General features: G+C 37.2%; 1 protein-coding gene across 1 annotated transcript in view; it reads right to left on the bottom strand.

Annotated features, from left to right (window-relative positions):
- Nucleotides 1-4251: 4251 nt before the first annotated feature.
- RSPO3 (R-spondin 3) overlaps nt 4252-23984 on the bottom strand; it is a 92997-nt gene continuing 73264 nt past the window's right edge. The window contains exon 5 of the mRNA XM_043889981.1: nt 4252-5488. Within this exon, the coding sequence (XP_043745916.1) occupies nt 5301-5488 (188 nt within the window). The 3' untranslated portion in view covers nt 4252-5300. The remainder of the gene's footprint in view (nt 5489-23984) is intronic.

A 23984-nucleotide genomic window follows, 5' to 3' on the forward strand; every position in this document is an offset into this window, starting at 1 on the left:
ATAACTAAAATAGTAACTGATGTTAATGGTACAAAAACTTTTCCAATAAGGATTTGCTAATTTTCTATTTTCAAAAGTAAAACTTAGTCTTTAGTAGATTATTCAATATTTTTGATTGTCTCAATATCATTTTGAACAATATTTTTCATTGTACAGACTGTAGATATAGAAGTGTAAGGTATTTTTCAAACTATATATGGTCATGAAATTCAGTCTTCTGAAATTGTCATGCTGCCAGTTTTCCAGTTAATAAAATATTCTTACTGGTTGAGATTCTCTTACAAGTGAATTTTCATGGCTATGGGGATTTCCCTGGTGGTCCAGTGTCTAAGACACTGTTCTCTCAGTTCAGGGGACCTGGGTTTGATCCCTGGTCAGGTGACTAGATTCTACATGCAGCAGACTTGGTGCAGCCAAATAAATAAGCAAATAAATAAGTAATGACTATGAATAAAGCTGTGGTTACTCTTTTGACCTCTGTCTTTACTTTCCTCCATTCATTTCTTCTTTCTTTTCTTCATTTCTTAAAACCTGCTCATATGATGGATATGCTGCTCTTTGAAATACTGGAGAGGCAGGATGGGCAAGAAAAGACATGTGGCAACTGAAACAAGGACACTGAATGTCTGAAGTAGCTAGGAGAAAGTGAGGAATTATCTGAAAGAAGTTGTTTTGGCAGTTCCAGTAGTGAAAAAGACCTGCTGATGCTTCTTCCCATGTCATTTTAACCCTTGACAAGGACTCAAGGAAAAGATACTAGAATTGGCCAATATCCTGCTTACACTGTAAGAGAACTGGATTGAGAGTCAGTACACAGTAATAAAGAATGGCTATAGCCATCCAGGACTTTCCCAAGCAGCCATACTTGCCATTCCTTTTGTATATGACTGCCGGTCTTTTTCTGAGGGCACATAATTCTCATTTTTCTCATTTCCCTCTGAGCCCACTTGAATCCTCCCATCAAATCTCCTACTAGCCAGCCCATAGACTCTTTGGAGCCTGCATCCTACCCCCCGACCCCAACACACACTCATACACATAGTCATATTTGAGTTCAGATTCAGAATTGAGTCTTATCCTGGGCCAAGGCTTCTGTGATTTGACTTCTCTGCTGCTTCTTTATGAGCTATTAGTTCAGATCACAAGAAAATACTCTCATAATACATTTATGGACTTCTTTGGAATGAAGAATAAACATGATTTTTTTTTTTTTTTTTTGGTCACATTGTACAGCACGTGCAACTTCCCCGATTTAGAGATTGAACACACATCCTCAGCAGTGGAAGCATGGCGTCTTAACCACTGTATCACCAGGGAATTCCAAAGAGTTACGAGGTAGGGGAAGGAGCAAGGCAGAGCTGAAGTGACTTCCAGGCTTATTGATTACTGGTTCTGTGACTTTGAGTGCTTCTCTGTGCTTCAGTTTCCTCAGTTTAACAGCAAATATATCAATAACTTGCTCACTGTGCTTTGGAGATAATTACATAATATAATTTAGTCAAAGGATAACTGGTTAGCATGAAGGAGGTACAGACAATTTTGGGGTTTTGTTTCATTTTTCTAATAGATCCAGAAGTAGGAATATAATAAAAATGATAACACATCTACTAAGTTAGTGGCTTGGGAACAACCTGGAGGGGTTGGTAAGTAGGTTGGTAACAACCTGATTGGGGAGGGAGGTGAGAATGGGAGGGGACATGGGGAAACCTGTGGCTGATTCATGTTGATGTTTGGTAGAAACCAACACAATACTGTTAGGCAGTTATGCTTCAATTAAAAATAAATAGGTTAAAAAAACAGGTGAAGTGTTATTGTTTGCAACAGAAAAAGTCCCAGTTGATCCAACCACCATCTTTATGTAATCTTATTCTTTAGTGGAGGATGAATTTATATTGGCTTCCATACTAACTCTGTATTACAAGAAGTAACATATCAGCTTTAGAAAGAGGCCTTGCTGCTGCTGCGGCTGCTGCTAAGTTGCTTCAGTCGTGTCTGACTCTGTGTGACCCCACAGACAGCAGCCCACCAGGCTCCCCGTCCCTGGGATTCTCCAGGCAAGAACATGGGAGTGGGTTGCCATTTCCTTCTCCAATGCGTGGAAGTGAAAAGTGAAAGTGAAATCGCTCAGTTGTGTCTGACTCTTGGCAACCCCATGGACTGCAGCCTACCAGGCTCCTCTGTCCATGGGATTTTCCAGGCAAGAGGACTGGAGTGGGTGCCGTTGCCTTCTCCGAGAAAGAGGCCTTGTCTCCCACTAATTTACCCAGAAATAGTTGCAGTTGGACTGAGATAGAGTCTAGTCAGTTCCTCAGTGTCTTTATGCTCATTTATTTAAAAAAAAAAAAGCTTACTTTTAAGAATATGTGATTTCTTAACTTTAACAAGGTCTAAGACAAAACCTGTGTTTACATTTTGGCTACTAATATTCATTTCATTTCCACTGAATCCCACAGATATAGTTATTCCTTGAAATTATTACATCAAGGAATTACTTATTCCTGGAAATTAATGTAATAATTTCAAGGAATTACTTATTCCTGGAAGTTAATGTAACAATTTCAAGGAATTACTTATTCCTTGAAGTTAATGTAGTAATTTCAAGGAATAAGAAGTTAATGTAATAATTTCAAGGACTAAGCACACATATGGATAATATCACATGTTAGTCAAGATAAAAATTGATCCATATGTGTGGCTTGTGGGATTGTTTTTCTGGATATTTATTATGTACAGAATAATTATTATATTGAGTGGTGAAACTTCTAATTCTCATCTAAGAGCCTGTACATTTCCACTTTTTGGAAAAGCAAAGTTGGGGAGCCCAGAAGGACACTGTCACTAATGAGGAGTTATTAGGGACATCACCTTGAACTAACATAAATGCCTTCAGTGACTAGTATAGGAATTTTATCAGAAGTCAAACAGATTTTCCCAAAGTTGAGTTGGCTGCTAGTTTGAAGATGATAATGATTTCATGTGCTTAAAGATCTAATTACATGTGGATTAAGAACTGCAGTTAAAATTGATGTTTTCTTTGTCTTCACTTACATTTCACCCAATATGTGACTATTAGTGCTGGTTTTCATTTCTTTTTCCTTTGTAATAATTCTACTTGTAATTATGTGCTGCATCAGGGATTTAGATTATCTGCCATTGTCTGGGGGACCAGAGAGTATAAGTCTGTAGTCAAAATACCTGGGAAGACATCATAATCATTTGCCACAGTTGTTGTGTCCCGGTTTATTTAACCTTTTTTTCCACATTGCATATGCAGGTGTAGACCTTCTCAGTCATTGCTTGTTGAAAGGATGAAGACAATGATAAACATAGAAAATACACAAAAATTATTTGGCCACATAGGCTTGACTAGGTAAGACTGAGGACAAAGATGGTGATAGAAACCATCTCTAAGGTCTAGAAGATGGGACTATACTTCCACCTAACACAACTCTGTAAGGAAAATGTTTGTTTCTCCTTGGTGATATAAACTGTAGTTGAAGATAGGATTATTTTTATACATAACACATCTCACGTGGACAAGAAAAGAAAATTCAGAATAAGAAGCAGGAACACATCACTCAAAATTTTATATCTTGAAAGAGGAAAAGAGAATTAAGGCAAACAATCTGCATGAAGAGTACAGTTTGTAGGGAAAGAGTGGCCAGAAATTGGCAGCAAGAAACCAGACTCATTGCCAGCTCTTCAGAAAGCTGTGCTCCATAGAGGGCTAGGAAGACTGGTGGACAGGATAGCTGTGTGTCCTTCCGTTGCAACAGGAAGGTTATGGTGGGTCAGGAGATTCTGTGGCACCTGTCTCCTCTTGCCCCAGGCTGGCTGTGGCCTCTCTGAAATACTGGTGAAGCCTCCAGATAGGGTGACTTCAGTTCCCCAAAGAGATCTAGAGAGTGAAAAAACATGCAGAAGAAAAGGCCAAATGTTCAAGATGCTGGAGGAACGCAACATACAAGAAAAGATACAAATTTTGAAGCAAGGAAGGGGGAGTAATGAAATCATTTAGGGAGGCCCCTGAATCTATAACTAGAATTTTTTAATCACAATAAGAAAAATGGGATAAATATCTTCTAATACTTTATATGTAAATTTCCATCAGTTCAGATAAGGCTGGACTCCAAAAGCAAACACTGAGAAATGTAATATGTTCTGAATTCCATAGGATACACAATCCTCTTTCCTAATTCAGGAGTCTCTAAGAGTAACAACTTTTTAATAAAACAATAAAATGAACAAAACTTTAAAAACTATCAACAAATATATTTATTGTGGTGGCCTTCCCCCCTATTAGATACACTTTGTTAGAAAGTAGTATCCCTTTTAGTTCCATGTGGACAATTAAGCAGGTAAGAAGATTGTTCTTCCCCCTCCCAGTTGAGAGAGAAAGAAAACACACGACTTTGCAAACATGTTATATTTTCCTTGCTCTAGTTTTTGTTTTCTATGAAATCAGAATTTTCTTCTAATAAGTATGATTTTGTTTTTGGAAGTAAGTTACAGGTACATGTTTACAGACATATAACCCAAGGGGTAGCAGAGGCTGAATCACACAGTGCGGACATAGACTGGAGACCTGTTCCAGGTAATCACAACCCTTCACAGTTTTGTAAAGCACAAAAATCATCTCCAGCTCTATGGTTTCTTCCACATTTTGCCTTCCTCCAATCCCATACAGTATATTAATTCTGAAAATATGTGCACTCTCACGCTTCTTGCAGAAGGACAAATGAGGGCAAGAGAACCAAGCTTAAAACAGTTGTTTCCGTGGTGATAATTCCTATGATTCCAAATGCCAGGCCTTAATATCTGAGCACTCCCTAGATTTCCTGCACAAATGAACACTGTCCTTTGAAAGGTGTTTCTCTCCTCTGATCTCTGGTGTCTTTTGAAGGGACACAGCATCTTGTGAGTTTGCAGAACTATCATTTGCTTCTTTAAACAATAGCTTGAAAACATGTTTTTATAGGGAGAAGATGTTGCTTCTCCAGCTGTCATCATTAGGTTGTTACAGCTTCTAGCCTATTGATGATTATGTACAAAATTTCTTGTCTCTTAAAAATGCACAGAAGCACATAAGAGAAACATTCAAAAGCATCCCTTCTTTGATCTTTTGGCTCTTTGTTGTTAACTACGCTTGTATGAAGAATATAGCAACTATCTGGAATGTTGTTTAGACTGAGCGGTAACTGACACGTTGTCCGTTTGTGGTCCTAATGGCTGGAGCACCTGTCCTGGGCATCTGGTGGAGATAGCAGCATCACGAGTTTACGACAATCTCACGGGACCCTCTAATGTACAGTGCTGACGGATACCGATTTCTGTTGTTTATCTTGGACCTTTCGTTTCTTCTGCTGCTGTTTGTTTTCTCGTTGCTCTGGAGTTTCCCTGCTGGGCTCCAGACCTTTGTTATCAGGTATTGCATCTTTACTTTCTTCTTTATTAGGTTTTTTTCTTTTTCTCTCCCTTCCTTTTCTTCCTGAAATGAAAGGAGACACCTTTTAAAAAGCATTCAGTCATGTTCAATTTCAGTTTTCAAAGTTTTTAAAGGCAAGTTGAATTTCTCTTAGGTTGCATACCATACCCGTAGATACGAAATTATCTACTATTTAAATCATTCATTCAATTAGTTTTCTGTAGGCTATTGTGCTATACTTTAAGCAATGCAAACATGAAACACATGCAACATATGATGAAGCAATTAATATTTGATAGTTTTGAATTCCAGAAGGTTCTATTTCTGTAAGTTTAGTATAATTTTACGTGATAGCTATTGATGGATAATTAATATAAATTTTCAAATAGATTTCTGGTGGTTCAGATGGGAAAGAATCTGTTTGCAATACAGAAGACCCAGGTTCGATCCCTAGGTCAGGAAGATCCCCTGGAGAAGGGAATGGTAACCCACTCCAGTATTCTTGCCTGGAGAATTCCATGGATAGAAGAGCATGGTGGGCTACACTCTATGGTGTCGCAAAGAGTCAGACAAGACAGCAATTAATCCTTTCTTTCAAGAAACTTACTGATGTGTATATGTTATCTGACTCCTACAAAAGGTTCTATTTTGTTTTCAAAATTTTCCAAGTAGCAGTTACCGATTTGCATTCTGTCCCAAAGAAAGGCAACGTCAAAAAAGGTTAAAACTACTGCACAGTTGCATTCATTTCACATGCTAGCAAAGTAATGCTCAAAATTCTCCAAGCCACGCTTCAACAGTACATGAACCATGAACTTCCAGATGTTCAAGCTGGATTTAGAAAGGGCAAGAGATCAAATTGCCAACATCCGTTGGATCATCAAAAAAGCAAGAAAGTTCCAGGAAAAATATCTACTTTTGCTTTATTGACTACGCCAAAGCCTTTGACTGTGTGGATCACAACAAACCGTGGAAAATTCTTCAAGAGATGGGAATACCAGACCACCTGACCTGCCTCCTGAGAAATCCGTATGCAGGTCAAGAAGCAACAGTTAAAACCAGACATGGAACAACAGACTGGTTCCAAATTGGAAAAGGAGTATGTCAAGGCTGTATATTGTCACCCTGCTTATTTAACTTACATGCAGAGTACATCATGCGAAACGCTGGGCTGGATGAAGCACAAACTGGAGTCAAGATTGCCAGGAGAAATATCAAAAACCTCAGATATGCAGATGACACCACCCTTATGGCAGAAAGCAAAGAAGAACTAAAGAGCCTCTTGATGAAAGTGAAAGAGGAGAGTGAAAAAGATGGCTTAAAGCTCAACATTCAAAAAACTAAGATGATGGCATCTAGTCCCATCACTTCAGGGCAAATAGATGAGAAAACAATGGAAACAGTGACAGACTTTATTTTCTTGGGCTCCAAAATCACTGCAGATGATGAATGCAGCCACGAAATTAAAGGACACTTTCTCCTTGGAAGAAAAGCTATGACAGCCTATTAAAAAGGCAGAGACTTACTTTGCTGACAAAGGTCCGTCTAGTCAAGGCTATGGTTTTTCCAGTGGTCATGTATGGATGTGGGAGTTGGACTATAAAGAAAGCTGAGGGCCGAAGAATTGATGCTTTTGAACTGTGGTGTTGGAGAAGGCTCTTGAGAGTCCCTTGGACTGCAAGGAGATCCAACCAGTCCATCCTAAAGGAGATCAGTCTTGGGTGTTCATTGGAAGGATTGATGCTGAAGCTGAAATTCCAATACTTTGGCCACCTGATGTGAAGAGCTGACTCATTGGAAAAGACCCGGATGCTGGGAAAGATTGAAGGTGGGAGGAGAAGGTGACGGCAGAGGATGAGATGGTTGGATGGCATCACCGACTCGATGGACATGAGTTTGAGCAAGCTCTGTGAGTTGGTGATGGACAGGGAGGCCTGGGATGCTGCAGTGTACAAGGTCGCAAAGAGTCGGACACGACTGAGTGATTGAAATGAACTGAACTGAACTGATACATCTGCATGTCATTTACTAGAAGAGAATTAATTTGCACAACAAATATGCAAAAAGGGTGAGGATAATTATATTTTAATACAAATATTTATATGTTGAAAGTAATTTTTATTGAAAATTATCTACATGCAGGGGTACCTGTGACTATGACTTATCAATAAACCTATGGTATTAGCCACGAGGGCAAGAACTTTATCTCTTTCAACGAAATGAGTAGATATTTATTGAAATATACAGGATTCCATGAGAATCTTGACCTTGAACAGGGTTTGAAGCACAGATTTATTCAGATACACAGTGTGAAACATTTTAAAAAGTGGAGTCAATTCAATTTTAAAGGTTTTGATGTAGGAAGCAGAGTGAAAGAAAGATTGGAGCTAGGGCGAAGAAATGAATTTCATTCTATTGGCCTTGGGTAACCGTTAGCAGTTTTAGGAGAGAGTAATTTGATCAGTGGGCTTCCCAGGTGGTCTAAGGTAAAGAATCCACCTGCCAATGCAGGAGACATAAGAGATGCAGGTTTGATCCCTGGGTCAGGAAGATTCCCTGAGGATGGCCTGGCAATCCACTCCAGTGTTCTTGCCTGGAGAATCCCATGGACAGAGGAGCCTGGCAGGTTGCCACGGTCCATAGGGTGGCAAAAAGTCAGACACGACTGAAGTGACTCAGCCCGCAATTTGATCAAAGTGCATGAGTCTGGTACCAAATTAGATGAATTGTTTTTTAAATTTCAAATTAGTATATTAGCTATATTTTATTATTATGTTAACATTTTATACACACAACCTACATCGTAAAGTAATTTTGAGGACATGGTTTAGCAATCTCCATTAACACACATATCCCAGTAAAAAATTACTGATTCAAAAATACAGTAAGTGAAAACTAAGAACTAAGTATACCTGGGTGTGGAAGAAATTCTGATTGGGTGTATCCCTACATACTGAGTCATGCAGAATCTGAAATTAGTTTCAGTCTACAAAAAGTCATTTTGAACAAAAGTATTTTCGAGAAATTATTTGCATGGGAGAACCAAAATATTTTCATGTCCTGAAATAGGCTGCAAATATTGAATTCAGTGGTTTGGCTTTCCTTTTCTTGAGCTCTGGTTATGGAATTCTAGGAACCAACATTATTAATACTGTATATGTATGCTCAGCCAACACAGTCTCCTTGGATTTTATGCCACAACTAGCTTTGTCTGAGACTATATTTATAAAATCTTCCAGTTACTTTGTGAAAACTTGCCTTGTTGGGCTCAACATAAAAATCTCCAAAGTTTAGACTTTAAAAGGAGAGTAAACAAAAATAAGAATTCAGACCACGTAAATCAAATATCAGGCAAATTATTTGGGATATGTAGAGAACAAAAAATATTAGAGTTGACTATTACGTCTAGGGCTGACTAGTCGTATTGATGAATTCCACTATTCTTTTCACTTAAAAGAATATTGCTGTATTGATAAGATTTCTATAGAAGAAATTCAGGGTGTTTTCTTTTTTTTTCATGCTGGCTTTACACATTTTCAGTGCTGACATGAACTTAGTAATGAAGAGAAAACTGAAAAGTTAATTTATTGTCTTGCATGTGTACTATAATTTAATTTTCATAAATATGTACAAACTGAGACAGATGCTGGTTTTTGTGGTATGTGCTTGATTTTCCAAAGAACATGGCTGAAAAGGTTAGATTACATAATATTTCCATTTGAAGAGCATTTTGGAGGTGTTCAAGTTCAACTCTAAAAATATCGTCAGTGAAATTCATTCCAAAGTTCCATAAAAACTACTGACCCTAAACAAAATGTTATTTTTATGGAAATCATCCAAAAGTTCAGTGTTTGACATTGTTCTCTTGATGATGGTCCAACATTTTACAGCTGTGATCCCAACCATAAAAAATATATTGTTTCTTTCTTGGTCATGGATTGATTTATATGTTTGCTAGCTACATGTGACAACATACTCAACTTACAGTGCATTTCTGCTTATTAGCAAACTGATATGATTATTTCTTAATACAGGCAGAAACATTCTTGGAAGTAGCTTGAAGTTCAGTATTAGAGTTTTATTATCCAAGGAGTAACTATTTAGTCTGGGCGGTGAGTGAAAGGGGAGGCTCTACTGAAGTAACAGGAAACTAGCACGTTGTACGTTGCTGTTGCCTAACAGAGGGCTATTGCACAACAGAAAAATGAGATTATTATTTTTTACAGGCCATGTGTTAGTGGTTGGAAATGCTAACTATCCTTTTGCATAAATAATATATTTTCCTCTTGTCCAAGAAATAAAAATGCAGAAGAGTGTCTCTAGTCCATTAAAAATCACATGCAATTTGGGAAACTCTGTCAGGTTTTCATTAAAGGGGATTTCTTTTTCTATTCTGCTGACTTTTCATTGATGTGGGCAGGAGTTATTTTTATACATTTTTCTTTTGGTGATTTTGCAAACTATGCATTCCAGTTATCACAGTCTTACATATACATTTGTGCTTTGTCATTCACTGATTATGTGTGTGCATGCACACACGTGCACCAGAATTGGGTTGTAGAGTGCTCCAATGATTAAAAGAATGTTCATCATGCTTCCATGTCCCAGCTATGAGGGCCGTGTTTGGATAGAAACCATCAAAAAGAAATTAGTCCTTGCATAGAAGTGTAACGTTTAAGAACATTAAAATGACATTAGTCAGAAAAACATGGTGTTCAAATTCTAGATCTGCCACCAGCTAGTTGTGTGACTTTTGACAAGTTGATATCTCTTGGGATTAATTGTCTGATATTTAAAATGGGGATAATCATTACCACTTGCTAAACTTTTTAAGGATGCTTGTAAAGCACTTACTGTAGTACATGGCACACATTAATCATGGGAGAAATGAGGGCTAATGTTATTAACTCATTATACAAACAGGAGTTAAGCCTCTATCTCTGCCAAGGAGTGTGTTAAAACCTGGAGAGACAAGTGAGAGATGCAGACAGATACAATAAATAAAGCCACACACTAATGCAAAAATAGTAGCATGCACAAGATCTATTGGTTGCAGAGCAAGGAAAGCATTGAACTCTGCCAATGGAGATCGAACAAGACTCCCCAGATGGGGTGATGTTTAAGCTGAGCTTTAAAGAATGAATGAGAGTCTGCCAGGCTGATGAGGGGAAAAAGGCACAGCAGGCAGTGAACAATATGTCAGTGGCATGAAGGCATGCAAGGACATGGTGAATCTGGGGAACTAAAGTAGACTCCCTTGGTTTGATCAGAGTCTATATATAGTATATTACCCAGAGAAACTGGAACGACAGACAGTACTTGATTGCCATTTTGGGAGTTTGTTCTGAGGACCAGTGGTACTGAAAACTGGAGGAGGGCAAGTGTCAGAATTTGAGAGCAAAGCAGAATTTGGGTGTTTCTGTGACTAGTTTAGAAAAGGCTATTTTCTATTTCAGAAACACTTCTAAAAGTAATAAGAACCCATAAAGTGAATATGGTGATGACTGGTATTTATTTTTGAGCCTTGACTTTTAAAAGAGTAGCTAAAATTTAGCTAAAATCTCTGTGAAGACCATATAGCCACATATTATTCAATATTCGTTGCAAATCATAACTGAGTAGGTGACTGACATTTTTGAGATTCTGAAGTTATTTTCTATGAATACAATACTGGAATGGGTTTCTGTGCCCTCCTCCAGGAGATCTACCCAACCCAGGGATGGAACCCCAGGTCTCCCCCATTGCAGGTGGATTCTTTTTGGTCTGAGACACCAGGGAAGCCCATGAATACAATAGCGTATTGTCACTTATGTAAACATTTCCTAGGATCTTCTGCAAACTGGGTTTCCAAGCACAGATGACTTTGAAAAATAGATTCCTAGTGCCACTCCTGGAGATTATGAGTCAGTAGTTTTATGATGGGCCCAGGAGTTAATAACATGTTCATTCCCAGTTTATTCTTCTGTGCAACTACATTAAGAACCATAACTAGAGATCAATAGAAGTCCAATTTTCTTAAACATGTGCTTTCAAAAAGTTTATTTCATATCACAGCACTGACCATTTAATTTCTTATACTTTTCCCATGAATATCTGGTATGTTTTTTTGATTTACTGTAGCCATTAATTTTTAAGTCAAATTTTCTAATTAGGTACATTTGGAAAAGACACCTATATACTAAATAAAAATTAGTTGTAGATTGTCTTTTTAAAATATGTTCAAACAAAAGTATGAACTGAAAAGAATAAATATATTAAAAAAGAACAAAATAAGTGATCTTGAATAATATTTCCTAAATTATGTATTACATATTTTAAGTTCCAAGTAAAAATAAAAACCACAGAAAATGCTCAGTTATCTTTTTAAATGTAATAGGGTTATGAATAAAAGAATTGTTCTCCTTAGAATCACAAATAGAATTTGTTTATTGAGAATTACTCAAATTAGGAATATCAGTTCACAATTTTCTGGATGTTTAGAAATATCTGTGTATGCTGCTGCTGCTAAGTCCCTTCAGTTGTGTCCGATTCTGTGCGACCCCGTAGACGGCAGCCCACCAGGCTCCGCCGTCCCTGGGATTCTCCATAGATCTTTATAAAAGCTGCTTCTTGGTGAATTTCTTGCAAGGTACCACTAAGGGGAGCTATTGAGCTTTAAGTAGCTCAACTTCAAATACTAAGTTTTCTCAGAAAGCTAAAACTGTATCCCACACTCTATGAACTGAGGACTAAATATCACAGAATCTACCATCAAGCCAGTTAAATGAGTATCTCATCAGAAGTATGAAATTAATTGTTAGGTAGTTTCTCTTTATTGGGTATGGCTGGAAATTCATTTGAGAAGCCAAGACTTTATACTTTCAAAAGAGCACAAATGATGTGAAAAAGGAGTTAATCTGATGATTTTTGGACCTAGAGCTGGACCTGAATTTTATGTTTAGAGGATGAAAATTCCATTTTTTCCCCTTTTTTGTGAAGACATCACTGAAGAAATTTCGCAAAGGAGGGGAAATTGCTACAGTATGACTTCTTCAGCAAATATGATCTATTGTGTAAATACATATTTAAAGGTCTTTGAATTGTGGGCTATATAAACACAGGACAGCTTGACCTAGTGGTGCAGAACAGAGCAGAAAGTCAACAAGGCTAAATTCCTTCTCAGCTATATTTTCACCAAGTAGAATCGACTTGAGAAATGCATTAAAACCTTTTGCGTTTTTTGTGTTTAACAGAACAGAAATACTTATTTCCTTTCTATTATTTTAGCCTAGGAATTTATTTCAAATACAGTGCAAATATGGTATAATGGATACTTAAAGCAAAATAGGCAGACAATGTCTCCAAACGGAAATTTAAGCTACCTGTTTTATCTACTCTGTATAGTTGATCCTTGAACAACACAGGTTTGAACTGCACAGATCCACTTATATATGGATATTTTTCTACAATAATACCACAGTACTACAACTTCTGGTTGGTTAAATCTCCAGATGCAGGGGAACCACAGATATGGAGGGTGACTATAAATTATACTTGGATTAACCCTCTGAAGTTGTATAAGGGTCAACCATTGTTTAATACATGAATTAGTTCAACTGTATTTCCATCTAACTTCCAAGATGCTTCTGAGTAATTACTTGCAGAAAAATAATTTGATGTATCATTACATGCTCTGCTAAATGCTGTAATTTGTGAAATTATCTTGAGCCCATTTTTGCAAAGATATTAAGACTAAAACAGCATTTTGGCTACCAATTGAAAAGGGTTAAAATAAGAGGTGTTCATCTATTGTTAATGGCAGAAAGTGAAGAGAAACTAAAGAGCCTCTTGCTGAGAGTGAATGAGGAGAGTGAAAAAAATGGCTTGGAACTCAACATTCAAAAAACTAAGATGATGGCATCCATCATTTTGTGGCAAATAGAAGGTGGAAAAGTGGAAGCAGTGACATATTTTTTTCTTGGGCTCCAAAATCACTGCAGACAGTGATTGCAGTCATGAAATTGAAAGACACTTGCTCCTTGGAAGGGAATCTAAGATGAACCTTGATAGCATCTTAAAAAGCAGAGACATCACTTTGCCAACCAAGGTCTGTCTGTCAAAGCTATGGTTTTTCCAGTAGTCATGTACAGATGTGAGAGTTGGACCATAAAGCTGAGTGCCAAAGAACTGATGCTTTTGAACTGTGGTGCTGAAGAAGATTTGAGAGTCCCTTGGACTGCAAGGAGATCAAATCAGTCCATCCTAAAGGAAATCAGTCCTGAATATTCATTGGAAGGACTGATGATGAAGCTGAAGTTCCAATCCTTTGGCCACCTGATGTGAAGAGCTGACTCACTGGAAAAGACCCTGATTGATGCTGGGAAAGATTGAAGGCAAAAGGAGAAGGGGGTGGCAGAGGATGAGATAGATAGCATCAATAACTCAAGGGACATGAATTTGAGCAAACTCCGGGAGATAGAGGAGGGCAGAAGAGCCTGGCGTGCTGCAGTTCATGGGTTCACAAAGAGTGGGACATGACTTAGTGACTAAACAACAACAACAACGACAAATCTATTTATGTCCCATTCTTTTGGGGATTCTGTAACAAGATTGTCCTGACTATAAGGTACTGAGTGTAAATTTTCAGAGGTTAAAGAAGATAAACCCAAGCTTCCTACCATGGCACCCAGGGCGCTTATCCTCTGTGACCTGGCCCTTGCTTATGTAGTTGTCAACTTTGAAGTCTTCATCCTGCTCTCCCTAGTCACCCCTGCACATCACTCACCATAACCCACAATGCTTACAAGTCCCACTGATGCATTTCCCTAGAACGCATTCTCTAGTATCCCTGGATCTAACTCAGACTTAAGTGCTTGCATGTCACACCTTCAGAAAAATCTTCCCCATTCTTGTAACCTTTTCCTCGGCTGGATTAATTAGGTCTCTCCTCTCTTTGCTCCTTAAACTCCCAATTAGTAATCCTGTTGTAATAATCAAGATGAAGATGACTTAGGCTGTCTATTTTTAGAAATACAATCTGCCACTGTTTCTACTTTTTGCTTATCTATTTGCCATGAAGTGACGGGACTGGATGCCATGATCTTAGTTTTTTGAATGTTGAGTTTTAAGCCACCTTTTTCACTCTCCTTTTTCACCTTCATCAAGAGGCTCTTTAGTTCCTCTTCACTTTCCGCTGTTAGAGTGGTATCATCTACATGTCTGAGATTGTTGATATTTCTCCTGGCAATCTTGGTTCCAGTTTGTGATTCACCCAGTTGGCATTTCACATGATACACTCTGCATGTAAGTTAAAAAGCAAAGTGACAATATACAGCCTTGATGTACTCCTCTCCTAATTTTGAACCAGTCTGTTGTTCCATGTCTGGTTTTAACTGTTGCTTCTTGACCTGCATATAGGTTTCACAGGAGGCAGGTAAGGTGGTTTGGTAGTCCCATCTCTTGAAGAATTTTCCACTGTTTGTTGTGATCCACACAGTCAAAGACTTTAGTGTAGTCAATGAAACAGAAGTAGATGTTTTTCTGGAAGCCCCTTGCTTTTTCTAAAAGACCCTGATCCTGGGAAAGACTGAGGGCAGAAGGAGAAGTGGGCAACAGAGGATGAGATGGTTGGATGGCATCAGTGACTCAGTGGACATGAAAACTGCAAACTCTGGGAGACAGTGAAGGACAGGGGAGCCTGTCATTCTGCAGTCCACAGTGTCTCAAAGAGTTGAACACCACTTAGCAACTGAACAAAAACAGTAACAATTTTTAGAAATAGTGAGAGTAATGACAGATGACTAAAATTTAATGAACACTTCCAAGTGCCAGCCATACTTCTAAGAGTCAGTACTGTGTCTATAAGTTCTGTTATCACCTCCATGGAGAGATGAGGAAAACATCTTTCCAGATGAGGAAAAAGATGAGGAAAACCACTGCACTTCTCTGCCTTCACATTCTATTTTGAGAGTACAATGTGACATGACATCCTTGTATTCTTGTTTTATTTACACGGAGACTGATGAAGACAAAAAAGCAAAAAAGAAAAGACAGTGTCCAGGTGTGAACTAACACAAGAAAACATAGAGGTTTTGTAAAGATGAGAACATACTTCCTTTACCTCTTGAAATTCCAGTTTCCTGAGCACCCAGTTGCTCTTCAGAATCTAAGAGGACTTTGCAGTAGATGTTTTGTGACAGCACCGTTCATTTACATCATGCATTACAGGCTTCTGTTTTATTTCTACAAGTCAATTTTCATTATTTCCACCCGTCTCACAATCATATAGGGGTGACATATTGTATACATATAATTTGGAAATCATTTATATATTTCATCACTCATATGTAACTTAGAAACTTCATTTGACCTTTAAAACTACTACTACTACGCTTTTAACATTCTAATAGAATTTATCAGAGATTTTTTATATTTAGCTACATTTAATAACATTTAATATCAGATAAAGAGGAAGAAAAACTGTATGAATTCAAATTTCAAAATCCCACTGAGGTTTGAAGGCAGTTCTATTATCAATAACTTCATTTTGTGGCAGACATCATAAATAGTAATAATAACTTTTTAGAATCTGTATTTCCATAATATCTTAGCATAATGAACTTGCTTTTGCCAAAGCAAATATGTTTCTTATTGATTGTTGTCAACAGGTCTTTATGGATTTTTTTCTCTCCTTCAGTTGTTTAAATAGTTTCATTACTCACTGAAGATATAGGATGTGAAATTTTGAATTCTGGCTCCATGTCCCAACTGAACTTTTCATAAGCCTTTCTCCCAAGGTAACTCCAGTCTATCACAGTGCTTCTGCTGCCCAGAATACTACCCTGTAGACTTTCTGCACTCAAAAGGGGCATTAACTGAGAGTCCAAAGTTAAAGATATTGAATAAAGCATACTACGATGCCTTCTTGTTGTAAGTCATCAGTATTCATCAGTATTAAAATAGTTAAAAAGTACAAGGAGAAAAAAGAACCCTCAAATGTTTTACTATTTGCAATATGCACAATTTACCCATTATAAAACTAAAGTGTATCCTGTATTTTATTTTACAATATTTAAAAAATACAATAGGGCATTACAATTTATATTATATAACTATTTTAAATTTAATATTCTTTTATGTGGGCTGATTTCTTTTGAATCAACTACTTTGGTTTGAAAGTTCATTTGAAATTAGTAATTTCAGTGTACTTTTTTTTTTTTTTAAGTGCAAAATTTCTTAACTTGACTTTGAAATTTTACCCAGCACATTAGGGTAGATGACAACATTCTTGGAAACTAAATCACGTACAATTTATGTGTCAAAAGTTTCTTGATCTAAGCATGTTTGCATAGTGTGTTTTGAACTAGATCTTGGGTCTTATACAATTTTATCTATTGGATAAGCATGTAAACATTCTGATTTTCATTTGCTGTCAAAGAATGTGTTGGTAAATTTCAGCTTTAAATCAATTAAATTTGGTTCATTCCTTCTACCATGCAATTCACTACTAGTTTGTAAAATTACTATTACGGCTCTCCTTGGAAAAAATTGACTCTGCATATGAGTTTTTGATTGCTAAACATACTGTTTGTGAATTTATGAGGATGTGTGTATATTGCTTATCTTCAGAAATTCAGATAGTGATGTGGCCAGTACTGCTATTTCAAAAACTGTTGAAGCCTGCCTTGTGGCATTGTCAAACGTCCTCTCTGAAATTTTCAGTTGAGATCAGTCTTCTCAAAGTATTAATGACTCTCTCAGGAATGAATGGATGTGTTTATCTTTGTTGTAGCACTCATTCCCTACCCTCTTTCCTTCCTCATGGCCCACCTTCAACTCAGAGTAGCTGCTATATAGGCCACCACCTCATAGAGCAAGGTAGAGAATATATGTGACTCTGTGGAATGTTTCCATCAATTTTTTTTTTCATATCACCCTTAAAAAAATTGATTGCAGCCATTTAAATATTAAAAAAAAAAAACACCCAGTAGAATAGCCTCTTAGAAAATTCCTACCATATGCATATTGCCAAACTTAGAGTGTGTAAGATAGTATTATAGATGGGATTTCCTGCAAAATTATTTTAAAGCAGAACTCACAATTATCATTCAGACCATATTTTGAGTGATTCCTTTAAGAAGGATGAACAATTACTTCTTTAATACTTCATTATAATTAATCCTTTAAAAAGTTTCACTTTTGTGATAAATTAGTTTTCCTAATTTGTGTCAATTAAAAAATAAATGTAACAATTTTAATATATCACTAGTCAACAATAAGTTGAAAATACCGCTCAAAGTGTAGACTGCTTTGAAAATCTGAGCCTTAAAAATGTTTTTTCCTAGTGAATTTTCATTTTCTTGCTTTAAATCTTTCTGGGTGGACAATCATGTTACCCCAGTCCCCACAAAACATGTCAAAGTAACAACTAAAAATGTTTCAATATGTTGACTTACCCAATTCATTTACCTTAGAAGATCAGAAACCTCAGTTATATCAACATTTGATTCTGAAAATTAATATTTGATATTTTAAACTGTTTTACATCCTTGCATATTCCTCTTGAGAGAGAACACAGTGATAATGCATTTTCGTGTAGAGCTTAGGATAACACTGGTATTTCAATTTTCTTCTTTTTCTTCAGTTAGGTGTATAGGCTCACAGTTCAGTCTTTCATACTTGAAATACAGGTTCTGAAATCTTTTTATGGTAAATATCCACCAAATACTTTTTTTTTTTTAAAAGAGAATCTCTAAGCCAAGAGCACCGTCTTCATCTTTGATGAAATATAACTTTCCAATTAACAGGAAAGTCCTCCATTTCAAAAGGCTGAACAGAATGCTACTTGAAAATTCATTCCAGCTGGTTAAATTAAAGAACTGAAATAAATCCAAAGAAAGAATATTCTCTTGGCATTTATCATTTGATTTTCATTTGGATAAATTTCCATTTGCTCCAAGAACTTGTCTCGTCTCAGAATTTTGTTCTTCTGAGACAAAAAAAGAAGTGTTGATAGGCATGTTTGTGCTGTACTTCCCCCCTTACCCGGATTGTCTACACGGTTGTATTGACAGTTGGAGATGGCCTCGTACTTGATGACACATTTGTAGTGATTGATTATACAAGATGTTGATATTATTCTAGTCTCTTTCATCATTTTATGTACCAGCTGACTGTGCTGTCTAATTCTCATCCTACCACATCCCACTCTTTCTTTCCTTTGAAGCTTTTTACTGCTCTATGGGGGAAAAAAATGTAACTCTAATCTGGAATTACATCACAGGGGGAAAAAGAACCATCAAGAGTCTCATTTAGCATGTGCTACTCCACATTTTTAGTAAAGATGTCACACTCTTTTATAGTCATAATTTACTGTTTTCAGAAATTTATTGATTACTTATGTAAAGCTAATTTTTAACACACCTTCAGTACATCCTCAAATATTTTCACTTTTCTTTTTTATTATAGACTTTATCCTAAACTATTGACTTTTTAACTAGCTTGGAAAACATAGAAAATCCCATGTAGCCTTTACTATATTAAAATGTGTAAGAAATAAATTTTCTTCGTCCATGCAAATAAGATCATAAGGGGCGTATTTCACCTTTAGCAGATAAAACAAGCTATTTTAGTTCTTTTTCTCTCACTTTTGGTGCAAATATCTGTTCTGATTAGAAATACTTTTCACATTCATTTTCATGACCAACAAGACAGCACCTTGTAATTATTTCATCAACAGTAGTTACATATACTTGAATGGAATACAAACAATTTAATTTAAGTTTTTAGCAGTTGAGTGTTCACTAATCTAGAAATATCAATCTGATAATTAAGCAAGATTTGAGACCTGGGCTTGATCCCTGGGTTGGGAAGATCCCCTGGAGAAGAAAATGGCAACCCACTCCAGTATTCTTGCCCAGAGAATCTCACGGACAGGGGAGCCTGATGGGCACAGTCCATGGGGTTGCAAAGAGTTTGGACACAACTGAAAGACTAACACTCACTCACTCACAGTAATATTTTACCATATCTCATTTTACAGTTTTTTGTTGTGCTTCCATTTTCACTGTACTGATGCATGTTAGGGTGGGAAAGGAGTTAGGAGGGTAGACACATGTGCAACAAATGTGTATGTTTGTGTATATATATAAGTATATATGCACATATTTATTTATAGGTCCTTTCCCACCACAGATGGAAAAGTTCTATTTTTCTGGTGGATTTAAAAATACCAATTCATGACAGAAAGCCTGTTTTCCAATTTAATTTTCAGTAAGTCTAAAAGGGGATTTAGCCAATTAAAAGAATCCTTCAGAAACTCAAACCTTTAAAATTAAGAGACATTGCTAAATTACACTTGACTTTTTTTCTTATCAAACATTTTCCATATGTTAAATTAAACTTAAATTAACTTGCACCCTTTCTTTCTTTGCAAATTTTCAAAATGTTGCATGAAAAATAGAATATGATACCCTAATATGCATTTGATTAATGCAGAAAAGTTTAAAAATTATATTCATTCTTTGAATACTCTTTTACATGTGGACTTTCTCTCCTAACGTTGACATTATCATGAAAAGCCCAATTTCCCTCTTCTTTCTTCATGACCAACTAGTTCATTTCCTTCCATTGTTTTGATTGGGTTTCTAAGTGTACATTATATGTATTTTATATATATATTATCTACTGAATTCTGACCTATATATTTCTAGGCCCTTTTGTAATACATCATGATATTGAATTATATTTATATTTTTTGTAAAAGTAGTTATATTTTATATATATAATGTATATATAATTATATTTCTATTTTTTGTAGTAGTAATAAGTGAAAATATGGTGGGCTTATCTTTGTAGAAACTCAACCTTAATTCTGTTTCCCTATAAAAATATTTGAAAAGGAAATACAATTCACAGAATGGGTTATTTCGGGTGGGGTGGATAATGTTGGGGCTTCCAGTAGTGGGTTCCTGATTCATTTGCATAATTTTATGCACAGAGCACTTGGAGGAATAGGGAGGCCTCCACACCTGGGTACACAGGTAAGTGTTGCTACCATTGCTCGGAAGAATGTGGCAGTTTTGCCTTGCTTTTTGTCACAAGCCTCCTGTACACAGTAGTGACTCAATAAATATTTGTTGAAAGACTAAGTGAAAATATGAATGATGCTTTTTTTTCCTTGATTTAATGCCTGTCATTCTATTGAGGGAGAGATGGGGAAGGGCAGGCATGCACAGAGATACTTTTGGTGTTATTCTCACACATGCAAGCGTGCTGTGAGTGAATGAAGTCACTCAGTCGTGCCCGACTCTTTGTGATGCCATGGACTGTAGCCTGCCAGGCTCCTCCGTCCAAGGGATTTTCCAGGCAAGAATACTGGAGTGGGTTGCCATTTCCTTCTCCAAAGCGTGCTGTGATTACCCAATATTTTGAACAACTTGTCTTAATGAATGACATTTTGGAGTCCTCTGCCAGTTAGGGGCTTCCCTGGTAGCTTAGTCAGTAAAGAATCTGCTTGCAGTGCAGGAGACTTGGGTTTGATCCCTGGGTTGGGAAGATCCCCTGGAGAAGCAAATGGCAAATCATTCTAGTATCCTTGCCTGGAAAATGCCATGGACAGAGGGGCCTGGCAGGCTGCAGTTCATGAGGTCCCAAAGAGTCAGGCATGACTGAGTGATTAACGCTGTCACTTTTCTGCCAGTTAGCCACTTCCATTTCAGCATTGGTTTCAAGTGACTACAACCCACTCCAGAGAGCTACATCATGGTCGCAGGCAACAAATTTTGATTTGTCATGCTCTAGAAGATCATCTTTGGGACCAAACCAATGATGAATAACTGGAGTATCCACAAGGCCGCTTCAGAAGAGATCTTGGAAGTCCAGGGTGCAGAGAGATTACAGAGGATCTGACTGCCTTCTACTGTGAGGAGGAACTTCAATTCCAGAACAGTGTTAGGGATCTGAAGGCTCTAAGGTTTCACTGGAACTCGGAATGTGGACCAACTCCTCAGCCCCAAACTGGGAAATGGGGCTTAACAAAAATTTTTTCTGAGGCTGGAGAATAAGAGGTGGTTAGGGAGAGAGACAGAGACGGGAAACAGAGGAGGAAGGGAAGGGAAAAGTTGAAAGATGGCAAAATAACTTTTTCTTCAAGTTATCTTCTATAGCAGGCATAAATGATGTGTTAGGAGTTAGGAATGTAGCCTTCTTCTAAAATATGAAAAATGACCCTGGTTTATCTTGGCCCAGTCTTGGGCCCAATCTTTTGAACTGGTACTACACAGTCTCAGAAGCTTGATTTCCTTTTGAGTTTTGAATGACTGTGGCTCTTGTAATGCACTGAATTCTGCATTCAGTGGAATTCCACTATAATGAGGGGCCATTTGATAATATGATGAAACTGTCAATTGAAGAGGGTGTAGCAAGGGCAGCAAATGGCACGTGTAATGCAATTAACCAGAGAAAGTCCTGGAAAGACTTCAGCCAAATGAGCTGAAAATGAAAGAAACTGTGACAGTTTCTGAAGGAAGGAACGCCCTCTTACTCAATCTCCATGAAAATGAATATTTATTGTTTAATTGAGTATTTAAGAATCAAATAAGAAGGTCTTGGAAATAAAAAGGCTGAATGAAATAGCAAAAAATGTTTTAAAGGAATAAACAGTTATTAATATCTCATGTTTTGGTTTTTTATCTTCTGAGAAAAATACAGAATCTTCCTGTATCCCTGAAGACCATTTGAAAGTAGAAAGGGGAATATGTGACTAATGACTGCTATAAAACTTTGCCTTCTCTCCAGGGGATTTTTAGGAAAGAGGGTAGTAGTCAGGAGGTGATTGAAAATGCTGAGGAATATGGACTTCCCTGGTGGTCCAGTGGTAAGGAGTTTGCTTGCCGATGCAGGGGACACAGGTTCAATCCTTGCCCTGGGAAGTTTCCACATCCTGCGGGGCAACTAAGCCCACGCATCGCAACCTCTGAAGACAGTGCCTAAAGCCTGTGTGCCACAACAAGAGAAACCACTGCGATGAGAAATCTGAGACCCGCAACTAGAGAGTAGCCCCTGCTTACCACAGCTAGAGAAAGCCTGCATACAGCAAAGAAGACCCAGTGCAGCCAAAATAGTATTATTATTAATAATATTAATAAGTATTAATAATGCTAATAAAATATTAAAACTAATTTTGAAAATGCTGAGGAGTAAGAATATTTAAGGAAGGCAGGAATAAGACTGGCAGATTTGTCTCTGCTGGGCTAGGGCCTGGAGGGACAGGAAGGAGAATCCTTCCCTTTCCATCACACCCTGGCCATCCTTTTGTTGTTGTTTAGTCACTAAGATGTGTCCGACTCTTTTGTGACCCCATGAACTGCAGCCCATCAGGTTCCTTAGTCCATGAGATTTTCTGGGCAAGAATACTGAGTCGGTTGCCATTTCCTTCTCCAGGGGATCCTCCAATCCAGGGACTGAATCCGTGTCTTCTGCATTGGCAGGCAGATTCTTTACCGCTGAGCTACCAGGGAAGCCCTGTGCATCCTTAATCAAGTACATTTTTGGATCCTGCAAACTTCATTGGCCTTTTTAGCTCCAGAAGACTTGAGGAGCGAAGCACAAAAGGCTGTCTTGTGGGCAGCCTTCCCTGAGTATGAACAGGTCTGGGGGTGTGGGTGATGATTCTGTCCTAACAGAAAACAATCCAGTGATTTCTAAAAATCAGCAAATATTTCAGAGCTCACCAAAGGCTCTAATAGGTGGTTTTCCCTATTGCTTATAACACATAATAACTATTTGTGTTCTTTAGGTATGCTAATATATTTAACATTTTTGATTCACACATGGATTAATCACATATTTTGCTATACTAGTTGTTAAATGTTTTGAAAATCACTCCTTGCCTATAGACATCCTTCAAGATACATTTCAAAGGCTGCTTTGTCCATGAAGTCTTCCTTAGTTATTCTCCAGAAGGTGAGTAGGGATGCAATAGAGTCTAGCTCGTATGACCTTGGACTTTGAAGTTAGACAGATCTGAGTCTGATTCCCTGCCAAATCATTTAGTCATTGTCTATCCTTGGGGGATGTTACTTAAACTCTCAAGACCTCATTTAAAAATATGTATGAGCTTAAAAATATGTGTGGCATTAAATTAAATGTCAAACATGTGAAATGGGTATCAGAAAATGTGCATTTTATATTTGGCTATGTTCCTTAGCAGCTATGTGACCTTAAGTGAAGTTTTTGCAATTTAATTGCCTCATTTATAAACATGAACAGATAATTCCTCTTCTTCTCACTAGTTGGGATAGATGTGAGGAACAAGTACTTAGAAAATTGAAAAAATTATATAATTATGTAATTTATAGTTATAAAGTTTTAACTCCTAAAATATTATGATGATGGTGGTGGTGGTGGTCTCTATGAAAATACAAAAGACTGGAGTAAACCAAGTCACCTTTGAAAATAGAAAAGCTCTAATAGGACTAAAATAAAACTTCAGGGGCACTTAAATTTTTAAGACTTTTGGTGGAAGTCCTTAACCCACTTAAGTCTACGTTGTTCAGTCATTCACTTGTGTGTGACTCTT

Source organism: Cervus elaphus, chromosome 28 (genome assembly GCF_910594005.1).
Source record: "Cervus elaphus chromosome 28, mCerEla1.1, whole genome shotgun sequence".
Classification (NCBI taxonomy): domain Eukaryota; kingdom Metazoa; phylum Chordata; class Mammalia; order Artiodactyla; family Cervidae; genus Cervus; species Cervus elaphus.